General features: G+C 36.6%; 1 protein-coding gene across 5 annotated transcripts in view; it reads right to left on the bottom strand.

Moving 5' to 3' along the window:
- Positions 1-13,925, bottom strand: part of ENPP3 (ectonucleotide pyrophosphatase/phosphodiesterase 3) — a 98,878-nt gene that overhangs the window by 14,986 nt on the left and 69,967 nt on the right. For all 5 annotated transcript variants that reach the window (XM_054492305.2, XM_063666605.1, XM_063666606.1 and 2 more), the window contains 5 exons: positions 13,285-13,351; positions 11,677-11,764; positions 9,643-9,818; positions 7,945-7,996; positions 5,821-5,975 (listed from right to left, as the gene is read on the bottom strand). In XM_054492305.2, the coding sequence (XP_054348280.1) occupies positions 5,821-5,975; positions 7,945-7,996; positions 9,643-9,818; positions 11,677-11,764; positions 13,285-13,351 (538 nt within the window). The remainder of the gene's footprint in view (positions 1-5,820; positions 5,976-7,944; positions 7,997-9,642; positions 9,819-11,676; positions 11,765-13,284; positions 13,352-13,925) is intronic.

The raw sequence follows: 13,925 nt of genomic DNA, 5'->3' as shown, positions 1-13,925 counted from the left end.
ATGCTGAGGTACAGAACAAGTGGGAGCTGAAGATGAGAAAAGTCCAGAGAAAGCAAAGCAGAGACTGTACTCCCTAACATAATACAAAGCTCCAGCTAGAAAATTTCTCAAATTGATTGAACACGTACATTTATCTTGCTCCCTTCTAAAATTCCATTAAGAAGACAGTAATAATGAAAACACATAAGAGATGACAGGGCGTATTCAGAAGCTAGAAATCAGATAAATAATAACCTGATTTAGTAGACCAGTAAACACTGACTACCAAGAGCTTATGTTTGGGGAAAGCACCAGGAAAGTTCTACTGTAGAACCCCAGAAGGGTAGAACTTGGAGTCCTAAAGACAGGAGTTTGCATAAGGCTGGAAATAGAGGATAGATTGAAAAAGTCTGCAAAAAGGGCTAGATAGTATGTTTACTCTCTGGAGAGTTTAAATCAGAGGGATGATCAAACTAAAAGACACAAGGCACAGCCAAGAGCAGGTGCACCATACTGAAAGCAATGAGATTAAATAAAACTCTATTGCTGAATGATAAGATTCCCCAATCTCATTGCCCATTTAGCCTGAAAATTGTATATGCTGAGTCAGATTAGAAGTATCCTCTCTTTGGAAAACAACCAGCCTGAAAGGAAACTAGATACTGTCAGTTTGGAGTCCTCAACAAAATGGCTGGTTCTCTTCCTGATCAACCTATAGTGAAGCTTATACACTGGAAAGACCCAGCCATATAGTTTAGTGCCTAAATCTTAAAATAGAAGCTGACAGCCAAGGACCACTAGACACTGGGGAATAAGGGAGAAGAAAAAGAGACAATGCGGAAGACAGAAGAAAACTCTTTTCTCAGAGAGCTGAGAGTATATATGGCATCCATAAAGAAGAAACAGAGGTAATGTTTAAAAAGGGAAAAAGTAACAGAAAGAGCTCTTGGGATTTCAAAATATGACAGCCAAAAGAAAACACTCAATAAGATCTAGAGGATGAAGTTGCAGACGTGACTCAAAAGGTGGAATTAAAGACAAAGAGATAGGAAAAATAGGAAAAATTCAAACACATTAGAGAATCAGCCCAGGAAGTCTAATTTTATTTTTTTATTTTTTATTTTTTTGAGATGGAGTCTCACTCTCTGGCCCAGGCTGGAGTGCAATGGCACAATCTTGGCTCGCTGCTACCTCTGCCTCCTGGGTTCAACTGATTCTCCTGCCTCAGCTTCCCAAGTAGCTGGGATTACAGGCATGTGCCACCACGCCCCGCTAATTTTTGTATTTTTAGTAGAAACAGGGTTTTGCCATGTTGGCCAGGCTAGTCTCAAACACCTGACCTCAGGTGATCCATCCACTCAGCGTCCCAAAGTGCTGGGATTACAGGCATTGAGCCACTGCGCTTGACCTGTCTTACTAATTTTGAAGAAAAATTATTTCTAAAATTCTGAAACCAGCTAAAACACCAATTAAGTGTATAGGCAGAGTAAAAACATGTTGAGACACAAAAACTCTCAAGAATGTATCTTCCCCTTTTTCTTTCTCAGGAAGCTCCTGAGTGATATAGTCCACCAAAACAAGAAGTAAACCAAGAAATACGAAGACGTTTGTGCTAAATGTGTTGGATGAGTTCTCACCATTTATTTCACTCTCCTTCAGGTGGCAGAGTCTGGAAAGCTAAAAGCATTTGTTTATATTCTTTCAAAAACATATCATAGTATACAGTTCTGAGTGACCAGGTTTCTCTACTTGGTATAAGGGCCACGTAAGTATGTTGTAAAATTAGAGAATAAGGAATGGTGACTGCTGACCAAGTTGGCCCCATAGACCGCTGGTATATTGTGAGTTTGATATTTCCTAACACACATCTTTATCGTTGTACTCAAACATTTCACATTAGTAAGTTTTACTTGAAGAAATATACAGTATATAAATGTAGCCCTAAATGCATTTTCCATAATGTAAGGAAATTGAGATGCTTATATTTAACAGTTAAAATTATAAAAATGTTAACGAAGAAAGCTTATTGTAATTTTTAATGAGGCTGTGGCTGTAAAAGTTGTGCTTAAACAACTTAGTTAGTCAAAATATTTACCATGTTCTCAAAGTAGCTTAGACTTTGGGCTGGGGGAAATGAACTGGGATAGCTTCAGCCAGAAAGTACTAAAAAAAAAGTCACATTTTCTGCTAACTGAAAATCTTGAGATTTATTTCTTACATACCAAACTTGAACCCTCAAATAAAAGTGCATCAATACTAGGAATGAGGATGAGGCCTTCTTTATCCAGGTGAGATTATGCAACAGACAGCCCATTAGAAGGATGGAGGGGAGGTACAGGAAGGTCCTTTCTATAATAAAGAAGGCTTTTGTGAACCACCACCACCACCACCCCACACACATAAACAGCTTCAATCCTGCCATCCTATCAGAGTTCCCTGGAATTTTTGAAGCAACGGAATAGAAAGTCAGGAAAGCAATAAATAGAATTCAGACACTCAGATAAAATATGAACTTTTTAGTTCTCAAAATCTTTCTGGAGAAGTAAATGATGAGTATAGACAGGAACGGGAGCTACTTGTACTTTTAGTCTGGCACTGAAACAAAGTAGAATTTGAACAGAGGATAAAATTATTTCTATTGAAGTTACAGATGCTTCTTACCTGTAGGCTCAATGTACAAGCTAAAACCTACTTGTTTGAAGATTAGATAGTTACAATTTTGCCTTACGGTAAGGATAATAACTATGTATGTTTTTAATTATTTGGTTGTATGATTTATTTTCTACAGGGAAAAATAATTTTTTCATAGTTCAAAAATGTTTGCAACACACAATAATGCCCCTGTTTTAAAGACTCACAAAATAATCTTTAGAAACAAGAAAAAAGGCTTTTTAACATGGAATGATATGTGTGTAGATTGACAGATAGATAGACGTATAGCTATAGATAGGTAAATAGAGAGGGAGAGCGAGAGATACATAGATACATAGGGAGAGAGAGAGGCATTTTTCAAAGTACACTAGATTTCTACTCAGAAAAGTTATTTGATTTCATATTAAATTCTGAAATACCTATTTTAAACAACAATCACAATTCTTGCTCTTATTTTCAATTTTTCACCTAGCAACAGAAACACTAGTGCATATCTTCCTTCTGAGCAGGCCCAGAAGCAAAATCTATGTACAGCCTGGCTAACCTTAATGGTTTTGAATCAGCTGTTCTAGGACCATGATTTCAAATCACAACTACTTCCCCAGAATTCTTCTGAGATAACAACAAAAATTACAAAACCCACCAAAACCACAGAAAAACAAAAGCTCCATAAATCTTAAAGGCTAAGGCCAATTGGGTCCATGTTCCGAAAAGTGCTTATTTAAGCCTGATTTTTTGAAACACAGAGCTGATTTACAACATTTTTATGTGAATCCCAAAACATCCTTGTATGTAATTTTCTTGAACCACAACACACTAACAGAGTAATTTCTGAATTAGAAAGCAGAAAATTGCTAGAATTCCATCCTGTCACATGGAGGGAGAAATACACAAGTACTTCTGTGGGATCAGTGAAAGGACAGGAACTTTTGGTAACAAAGAAGCTAGTTTTAAAACAATAACAAAGAAGAATTGTATTAAACTCCTAGTCTGAGCCCACTTAGAATCTCTCTGCCTTTGGTTTCCGCCAAAGCTCATAAAAATTCAAGAATGCAAGACAGCAGGGGAAAAGTACTAAAAACATAAACATTCCCTCTAATGCCACACAACCCCTCACACCTGGAATTTTCAAAATAGAAAATTAAATAATAGGACTGACCCTGAGTATGCCACTCCTCTCGAAAACAATAACAAAATAGAAGTTATTTCATGGAATGTTGTGTGTTGAAGAAAATCACAAACTGAACGTTGTGCATATTAAGAAAGTAATGTTGCACCAACCGTCCATATGAACTCAGGTAACTGTTGATAAAATATTTGCCCACATTGGCAAACAAACATTAGTACTGTTACCAGTGACCACAATTGAACCATTGACAGCAACAGAGCTGGCTTTCAGAATATACAAAGTTTTAATTAGTAGTAGGAAAATATGCTTATTTTTCTCCAGAAATTTTGAATTGGAACAGGAAGAGTAGGTAAACCTATGCAATCAATTATTTCCTTTCCATAAAAGAGGTGGTACTCTTAGCAAAAACATTAATAGCTATAAGTTTGTCATCAGTCTCTGGATCTAAAATACTAAGATTTTCTCTACAAAAACATCTCCCTGATTATTTACCCGTGTGGTGGGTGGTATAGCTTTGTCTTTAAAAGTCTAAAAATAATGATTGTGGCTAATTCATTCAATGCGTTTCATTCAATAAGCACTTACTGGGCAATTCTATTGTGCTGAGGATGCATTAAATAAAATCATCCCTGCCCCAGAGGAGTGTTTGGACTGACTTTTGGCATACTTTAAAGTTTTGTCACTGGTTTTTTTTTTTTTTTTTTTTTGAGGTGGAGTTTCACTGTTGTTGCCCAGGCTGGAATGTAATGGCGCAATCTTGGCTCACTGCAACCTCCACCTCCCGGGTTCAAGCGATTCTCCTGCCTCAGCCTCCCAAGTAGCTGGGATTGCAGGATATGCCACCCCGCCTGCCTAATTTTTTGTTTTTAGTAGAGATGATGTTTCACCATGTTGGTCAAGCTAGTCTCAAACTCTTGACCTCAGGTAATCCACCTGCCTCGGCCTCCCAAAGTGCTGGGATTACAGGCATAAGCCACTGCACCTGGCCCTAAGTTTTGTTTTAATTTACATTTTCCTTATTGCATATTCCTGAATTGCGATTCAATTGCTTGGCTCCTATCCTTTGTTCATGTAGTAACTAAGATGCTTGTCATTCTGTTGTTGATTGGTGGAAATTTATTAGCTATTCTGAATCTAATTACTGTTCTGGATACTCATAAGTTGTTTCTTATGTGCAATGCAAATATATTGTTCCATCTACAACTTTGTTATTTTGTCATACATTAATGTTTATGTGATCTAATCAATTTCCTCTGCATTTTTAATGTTGTTCTTCTTGTCTCCTGAGAAAGCCTTTTCTATCCCAAGATCATAAAGATACGCACAAAGGGAATATGGACTTGCTGTTCCTATTTGGGTCTACAAATCCACCAGCAATTTAATTTTGTGTGTGGTGTGAGGTAGGGATCTACTGTTTTCTTCCTGAAGGGTAGTCAACTGTCCTGGTACTACTTTGTGCAAGAGAGTTTGCCAGACAATGAAGAGCGAGGGGGCTTTAAACAAGTGGACCTCAACCTCAGCCTGGAGATCTGTGACATAATGCATTTGTCCATGTAAGTCTAGTCTGACTTACTAGAGTGCCAGATCCTTCAGAGAAGAACTATGCCTATTCACCTTGTATATTTGGTGCCTACTATAACATGCAACAAATAGTAAAGTACTTGTTAAATAATCAAATAAATACAAAGCCCTTTATAATCTAGTTATCATCACCTTCTACGTGCACCCATGATGTACATGGGGAATGTTAAATGAATAGTATTCCTCCATACTTCCTGTTGCTTCTGTTTAAAATATCCTTTTCTACCTGCCTTACCAATTGGCCAATTGGCCTGTAAACATTTTCCATTTTCTCCAGGTAAAACACAATGTGGTCCTCTTTTGCACCCATGTAGCACCTATAACAACGTTTATCTAATACTTGCACATTGTCTTGCAAGCTATAGGCCAGTGAATTCCCTCCCTTTGAATCTCTACTGCAAAACAAAATTGAACTCTTAGAATATGAAAAGATTATAAATATTTCTTGCCTGCATGGATCAATGGACTCAGGAACTTACCAACTGAGGGACTGTGTATGAACTCCACATGGGCATCCTCATAGCTTTTCCAAATCCACTGACATATTCCCTGTGGTAAAGGAGACAGTGGTCCACATTCTTCTGCAGTACCCTAGGCCTCCCAAATGGCAAATTTACTTTCACTGTTGCTGTTACTAAAATTAAAATAACATAAAATAAAAAGATTCATGAAATTAGCAAATGCTTCTTTGCATGTAGTAACTACCCATATAATAACTACCACTCTCTTATGGCTTATTATGTGACAAGTACTCTAACAAATATTTTACATATTTAACCTCTTTCAATTCTTACAACAATCCTATGTATAATTATTAAAAATAATAATAATATTGGTGTTATTACACCATTTTACAGATTATAAAACTAAGGTTTACATAAGTAAGTTGGCCAAGCAAGAGCCTAAGCAAGGATCTGAAGCCTGCCCTCTGTGATTCCTTATATTTTACAGCTCAGAGGATGTACATGAAGAGGTAAAACCTTCAAAGTCAAAAGTACATACTTTGTAACAAAGATGACCAACTTTAGTAATTGTCATAGGGAAGATGTTGGAATTTTATAAACTTATGTCTTATAATCAGAATGTTGATGTCTCTCTAAAACGTATACGTTGATATCCTAATCCCAAAGGTGATGGTATTAGGAGGTGGGACCTTTAGGAGGTGATTAAGTCATGAGATAAGACCCCCATGAGCAGGATTAGATCTTTCATCAAAGACACCCTAGGGACACCTTCACTCCTTCCACTATATGAGCTCAGAGTGAGAAGAAGGCCCTTTATGAGGAATCAGGCCATCATCAGAAACCAAATCTGCTGGGAACTTGATCTTGGGCTTCCCAGCCTCCAGAACTATGAGAAGTAAATTTCTGTTGTTTATAAGCTACCCAGTCTATGGCATCTTGTTATACTAGGTCGGAGCAAAAGTAATTGTGGTTTTTGCCATTACTTTTGAGACCAAGTCTTGCTGTGTCACCCAAGCTGGAGTGGAGTGGCATGATCTCGTCTCACTGCAACCTCCATCTCCTGGGTTCAAGTGATTTTCCTACCTCAGCCTCCTCTTGAGTAACTGGGTTTACAAGAGTGCACCATCATGCCCAGCTAATTTTTTTTTTTTTTTTTTTTGTATTTTTAGTAGAGACGGGATTTCACCATGTTGGCCAGGCTGGTCTCGAACTCGTCACCTCAAGTGATCTGTCTGCCTCAGCCTCCCAAAGTGCTGGGATTACAGGTGTGAGCCACATGCCCTGCTGCTTTTTGCCATTACTTTTAATAGAAAAAAAACAATTAATTTTGAACCAACCTAATAGCAATCGGAATGGACTAAACATTCTAATGTATTTATTTACTTTTACTTGTATGCTTCTTAAAAATCCATCAATTAGTGATGGATAAAAAACCTACAGGCTATTCATGCCATGGAATAACACTTGGCAGATTATAAGATTATCAAAACAACTAGTACATTTACTAAGCTCTTAACTGTAAACCAGGCACATATATTAACTCATGTAATCTTCATAGCAACTATATAAAGTAGGTATCCCCTTATAAGCGATGAAACTGAAACAGAGTGAGTTTAATACAAGAATACTTAAAAGATAACAGGTAATAATAATATTGCTACAGGCCAGGCACAATTGTAAATTCTTTCCATGTATTAACTTTTAAAATTTTTACAACTACATGAGGTGAGTACGGTTATTACAGATGAGAAGACTGAGGCACAGGGAGGCTAAGTGATTTGCCCCAGCTCACAGAGCCAGGAAGCACCAGAGGTAGGACTCAAACCCAGGCAGCTCAGTCTGCTTACATCTAAGGAAAGGAAACAGAGGACTGCAGATGAGTCACAACCTCTTCAAGGAATTCATTTTGTTCATGGAACCACTGGAACTACCCCATGCTTGTACTGTTGTCATTATATCTGTTGTGAGTTGGTTTTGTTTTTTTGTTTTTTTGTTTTTTTTTTTACCTTTTATATATTGGCAATAAAATCTTTATGTTCAGGAACGTCTGTCAGCTTATTTTGGAGAGTCCTAAAAGGGCCACATTGTGTTTTGTTAGGTCTAAATATCAAAGACTTAACATGTTTTCTATTGACTTACTTTCTTCTTGGGTGAGATTTAGCATCTGATTCACTTGTTCCAGCTGAATACTCTGCAAGATAATGAGGGATGGGAAAGGGGAGGAAATAAGTTAAAGTAACAATACATGTTTTAAAGGGTAATCGAGATTATTTCTGTAGTAATCAATTAAATGTTATACTGCCAAAGAAGCTAGCCTAACTTAAGATTCTGATTCTGCCACTGTTCAGAAATATAGAGATACTACTGCTCCCTATTGTGTCTGTGTGTGTGTGTGTGTGTGTGTGTGTGTGAGAGAGAGAGAGAGAGAGAGAGAGAGAGAGAATTTGCAAAAAGATAATGGATAATGGGGCAAAGCATTCTGATCACTGCTGGAATCAATGACTAAATTGGGTGACAACATCCCAGTGCTCCTTAAGCTTTAATATGCATACAATCACTTGAGGGTTTTGTTAAAATATGGATTCTGGTTCAGTAAACCTAGGGCAGGGCTTGAGATTCTGCATCTCTAACCAATTTGCAAGTGATGCAAATGGTGGTCCTGAGACCACACTCTGAATAGCAAGACGCACTCTTTACATAGAACTTGGGGTTTGCAGCCAGATAGAACAAGCTTCTCTGGCCTCGAACAATTTATCTAACTTCTCTGAGCATGCTTTATCTCTAAAATGAGAAATAATATACCCAGTAAGTAATGTTATTATTATTTTTTAATGGCAGTTTGATTGAGGTTATCAGGAGCGGTCAGTAGGAAACCCACACCCTTACTCTGATCTTTGCTGTGGATTTGATCTTCATTGAGAAGTTTGCTAAGCTTTTGTCCTGTAAAGCCCCTTTGGTTGGTTATTTATTTCTGTGGTATAATGCTATTTTGAAGTATAGAGATTGTGATGTCTTCACCTATTTCTGACTATAAGGAAAAATTCCTACCTGAGGCAGCAGGTGTTTTTATTTAGTTCTACAAACACATTTGGAACTTGGCATCAAATGACCCTTGACATTAATTTTAGCTTGATGGACTCCTGATAACAGGGTTCCAATTTCACTCTGAAATCCCAACCCCATCCAGGTGCTCTGATTCTCACAAGTAGGCTTGGTCCTTATATTTTGAGCTGCTGTTATGACTCCTTGCCCTTGGGGCCTCTCCTGGCACTAAAACCTCACCTTATTGAAAGTCTCCTGGGATCTGAAGTCCTGCTCTTGAACTCATCCGAGGGCCTAATGTACTAAAAAGACCTTCCCAGTGTCAACTGTCAGCCAGATTCTTCCCTGCTACCCAAAGGAACACCCCGCAGCACCTACCCTAGTGGGTATCAAACAGCTGGCTACAATCCCTACACCCTCCTAGTTCTTTCTGCTCTAAATAACGAGGCATGAACATCTGATTCATAAACCGCAGGAAGAATGGTTTATAAGGAAAATTGGAGAGAGCTCGAAGATTACTGTATTGAATGGTGAAGGACAGTTAGTTTATAATGACGTTAACAATTACCAACTAGTGCTTTCCAGTTTACAAAGCATATTTCCATACTTAATCTTATAATGTATGCATTCTCACTTCTCGTTTCCAGGTAAGGTTCAGAGAAACCACATATATTTACTAAGTAAATATCCAAGGCGGAACACAAACCTGGTTGTTGCTACCTCAGTTGTTGGCTACCCAGGTTAAGAATAGCTTGCCCCTTTACATTCTTATGGATGCATGAAGTTGTTACTTACATTTTGTAGGTGAGGGCATAAACAGTCAGACTCTGTGGGCAATGGATTAGCAAAGCCACAAACAGAAAACTTTGACACCTCCTCTGCATGGGATGGCTCATAAAAAGGCACCTTCAGAAGATGGTTTAAACTACCATGGGTTCCGTTGTTTGGTGCTGGTTGAATGCGTAGAAGATCTGTTTTTTGAAAAAATAAGTTCAAAGTTGCTTTACACTGGAAAGCAACAACTCCTCTGTGGGAGATGGGAAGAAACAAACACCTACTCTTTCACTCCCTTTAATAAATTCTGCTGTAACAAAGCTATGTACTCTATATGCCATTCAGTTTACTGACTTTCTTCTCCATGGTTTCAATCACTAGTCTTGCTAAAGAGTAGAACTAGCCAGGTGCGGCAGTGCACCTGTAGTCCCAGCTACTCAAGAAGCTGAGGCAAGAGGCTTGCTTGAGCCTGGGAGTTTGAGGCCAGCTTAGGCGACATACTGAAACCCCATCTCTTGAAATAAATGAGGAATAGGAACAGTTGCTGCAGATGAGCCAGAGGAACTTTCATGAACGGTTTCTGTTTCTCCAAAGAAAAGCTTCCTTAAATCACCACTTTGTTTCGTAAGCATATCATGATTTTCTAGCATAAAAAGCTATATTCTTAATAAAAACAAGTTTAAATAAATAATTTATAATCTTCCATGTAGTACATTTACTTAATTATATAAAATTTCTCTAAAGATAGACACTTTTAAAAAATGGAACTAGTGAATTTTGCTTAATATTCAGAGAGTTTTTTCATTTTTTTCTACGAAAATACATAATACAAAATATATTTGTATGTTTCATAGAAACATACAATTTGCATGTTTGTATGTTTCTATGAAACATACAAATATTTCACCAACATAGCCTTTTAAGTAATTCCTGCTGACTGCCTGCTACCTAACAGATCTCTCCTGGAACTGCAGTCCTATCTAGTTCCTTTTAACCAGTTCTGCAAAGGGCCAACAGTCCAGACCATAAACCTAGCCATGTGGAACAAGAATGTAAGTTGTTAAGGCTACAACACACCATTTTAAAAACTGAATACCTTTTGGTCTTTAAGTCACATTCAATTACCACAAACCAGTGACAACATTAAGAGAGACAGTTGTAAGCATGTTTATGTCCAAATTTCTAAAGCTAACAGCGAAATTGCAGCTTACTCATTGCCTTGCTAGGTAAATAAATGATTTGTTAATACAATGACCTGCAACAAGCACGTAGGTAGGAAGGTAGGTTAGGCTTCCTAAAATCCTAATGCTTTAAGGTTTTTTAACATTGAGTATAATAACAAGTGTCTATCCAGCTAGGACTTTTTTCCCATGTTTTTATGCCAGAGAGCTTTTGTAATTACAAGAAAATGTTTGTGTTTTTAGGTATGTTTGTCTTGCTTTGAAAAGTTGGAAGTATTATTTACCTAAGTTTTATTAAATTAAATTATCATCTAGTAACTAACTAATAGAAAAGGTTGGTCTTCTGAGATCTAAAGTTTATCATTACTGGCTGGGCATGGTGGCTCATGTCTGTAATCTTAGCACTTTGGGAGGCCAAGGTGGGCAGATCACTTGAGGTCAGGAGTTCAAGACCAGCCTGGCCAACATGGTGAAACACCATCTCTACAAAAAATACAAAAAAAAAGTAACCGGGCCTGGTGGTTCACGCCTGTAATCCCAGCTACTTGGGAAGCTGAGACAGGAGAATAACTTGAACCTGGGAGGCGGAGGTTGCAGTGAGCCGGGATCACACCACTGTACCCCAGCCTGGGTGACAGAACAAGACTCCATCTCAAAAATGAAAATAAAGTTTATCATTACTAGTAAAACAAAAAGAATTCACTCTTATAGCTGAATAATTCTGAATAATGAATAATTCTTCCTTATCTTTTTTACTTTCTGCCTTCTCACTGCAGAGCATCCAGCCTCTGGGATTCAGTTTGCTGCCAATTTCAAATTACATATATTTAAAACTATCCATATTTTGTTGGCGAACTTATTTAAATATACTTACCACACATTAGGTTATAGACTTCAATATTTTCAAATGGTTCAACTTCAGTCTTCTCTTTAAAACTGGGTCCATGTGCCAGAAAGATAGCCTAGGTCATAATAGTCAGATTATTATTATTAGATGTCATCCAAATTCAAAAACAAATATAGGAAGAGACACAATTTTCCTTCTGTAACTATTCTCCTATTTGTATTAGGCCTCTGTAAGGATTTTGTTTTTAGTTTTGAAAATGATTTTCATATTTTTCCACCTGTAATGTTGTACCAATCCCAACCAAATATAATCAATGCTGTATTTACTTATCTCTCTACCTACCTCCATAGCACCTCATGTGCCAATAAAGTAGGAGAATACAAACAACAGCACACAACCAGTAACAGCATAATTCTGCAATATGGGCACAATATTTAGTAGAAATTTAATCATATAACATCATATTATCTTTTCATATTGTTTCACATCGTTAATCAAATATGTTAATCAAATACGTTAACATGACACAAAATGTTAACTTTTTTTTTTTAGATGAAGTCTAACTTCCTGTTCCACTTATACTTCTCTCTTTTACTTTTGGGATAAAAAGACCTAAATATTTTGGTTTACATTGAATTAATTAATGTTAACTTGATTATATTATTTATAACAGATCAAATTATTTTAGACTGTAAACAATTAGAAGAAAAATATCAAACATAGATAAGCAATTATGTTTTGGTAACAGGTGTGGGTGTATATATACATATATATTAAGATAATCATCAAAGAATTGGAGGCATAGATTTTTCTTGCAATAATTAATTTAACTATTATATAGTACTCCAATTAATAGTAAAGCTCTTTCTCCAGAGATCGTTTTCAAATATTTACAAAAAGATATAACTCACCATGACAATGTTATAATAAAAGGAAACGTTCATAAAAGGCCTAACACATTGTTTTTTTCTATTTGGAAGGAGTGTGTGTGTGTGTTACAAATGGAAGTAGATGAGATAACCAGGTTGCAAAGCTTTACCTATGGGGGATTATCAGCTGCATTCTACTTATAGACTCAGGCACACTCCCAGTTTTGGCCCTTTTCAGTGGCTGTTTCTTCTGCCTGGAACACTTGGCTCCTGAATATTTGTAAGGCGAATTCTTTTACCTTTTTCAAATCTCTGCTCAATGTCAACTCAATGACTCTTACTCTTTCCACCCTATTTAAAGTTTCTTACTGCCCCCAGGGTACCCCAAAATACTCTCAATTTCTCCCTTACTCTCCTTTACTTCTTCTTTATTTCCCACAGCATTTACCATCTGACATAACAAATAATGTATTATTTTATTATTCCTACTGTCTATATCCCCCTCTTAAAATAAAAGTTTCATGAGGGCAGGATCTTAATCTGTTTTGTTCACAGACGTATTCAAGAGTCTTGAACATTGCCTATAACAAAATAGGTGTGCAATAAATAACTGTTTTAAAAAAGCAGTAACTAGGCTTAACACCTGAGTAATGAAATAATCTGTATGACAAACCCCCATGACAGATGTTTACCTATGTAACAAACCTGCACATTCTGTACATGTACCCCTGAACTTAAAAGTTAAAAAACAAAAGCAGTAAGTTACCTCCATGCTCCTAAACTCATTGTTATAACCATGGTTGCCTCCTCCACAATTTGTATTTGATTTACTCCTATAAAGAAAAAATATTATTACACACTGATCAATATATTGATATGAGACCATATTGTAAGCTTTAATGAATTTTATATAGTTTCTGTAAATTTTATAAGTAAATTTTTTATCAAAAACAGAATAATATATTTTTCTATCAACAACAGAATAAGTAAATTTTTATATCAACAATGAATATATTTATTTTCATGCTCAGATTCATAACCATAATGGAACAAACAGAAGGGTACAAGAGAAGAAAGGAAAATTCCAGGATCTATAAATAGAATTCAAAAGTCTCTGACTGATAGATACTGACTAAAGGCTAGTAATAAAGGCACAGATTTTTTTAAAAAATGAATTTATCTTCAAGCTCATGGGTGTATCTTTACACATCAATGACTATATGCTGAAGAATAGTTTGGTTAATATGTTATTTTAGCATTTCAATGCTTTAGGAATAAATCTTTGCAACTGGGTAAAAATATCAATTTCTGTTTCCCAGTGAAGATGCCTAGGAAAATAATATGAAAGCATGAATAAAGAATAGGCAGGGCAAGTTAATTATAATCCAGTCATGCATTGCTTAAGGG

Source organism: Pongo pygmaeus, chromosome 5 (assembly GCF_028885625.2).
Source record: "Pongo pygmaeus isolate AG05252 chromosome 5, NHGRI_mPonPyg2-v2.0_pri, whole genome shotgun sequence".
In the NCBI taxonomy this organism is placed as follows: domain Eukaryota; kingdom Metazoa; phylum Chordata; class Mammalia; order Primates; family Hominidae; genus Pongo; species Pongo pygmaeus.
This window is presented reverse-complemented; position numbering and strand designations above follow the sequence as displayed.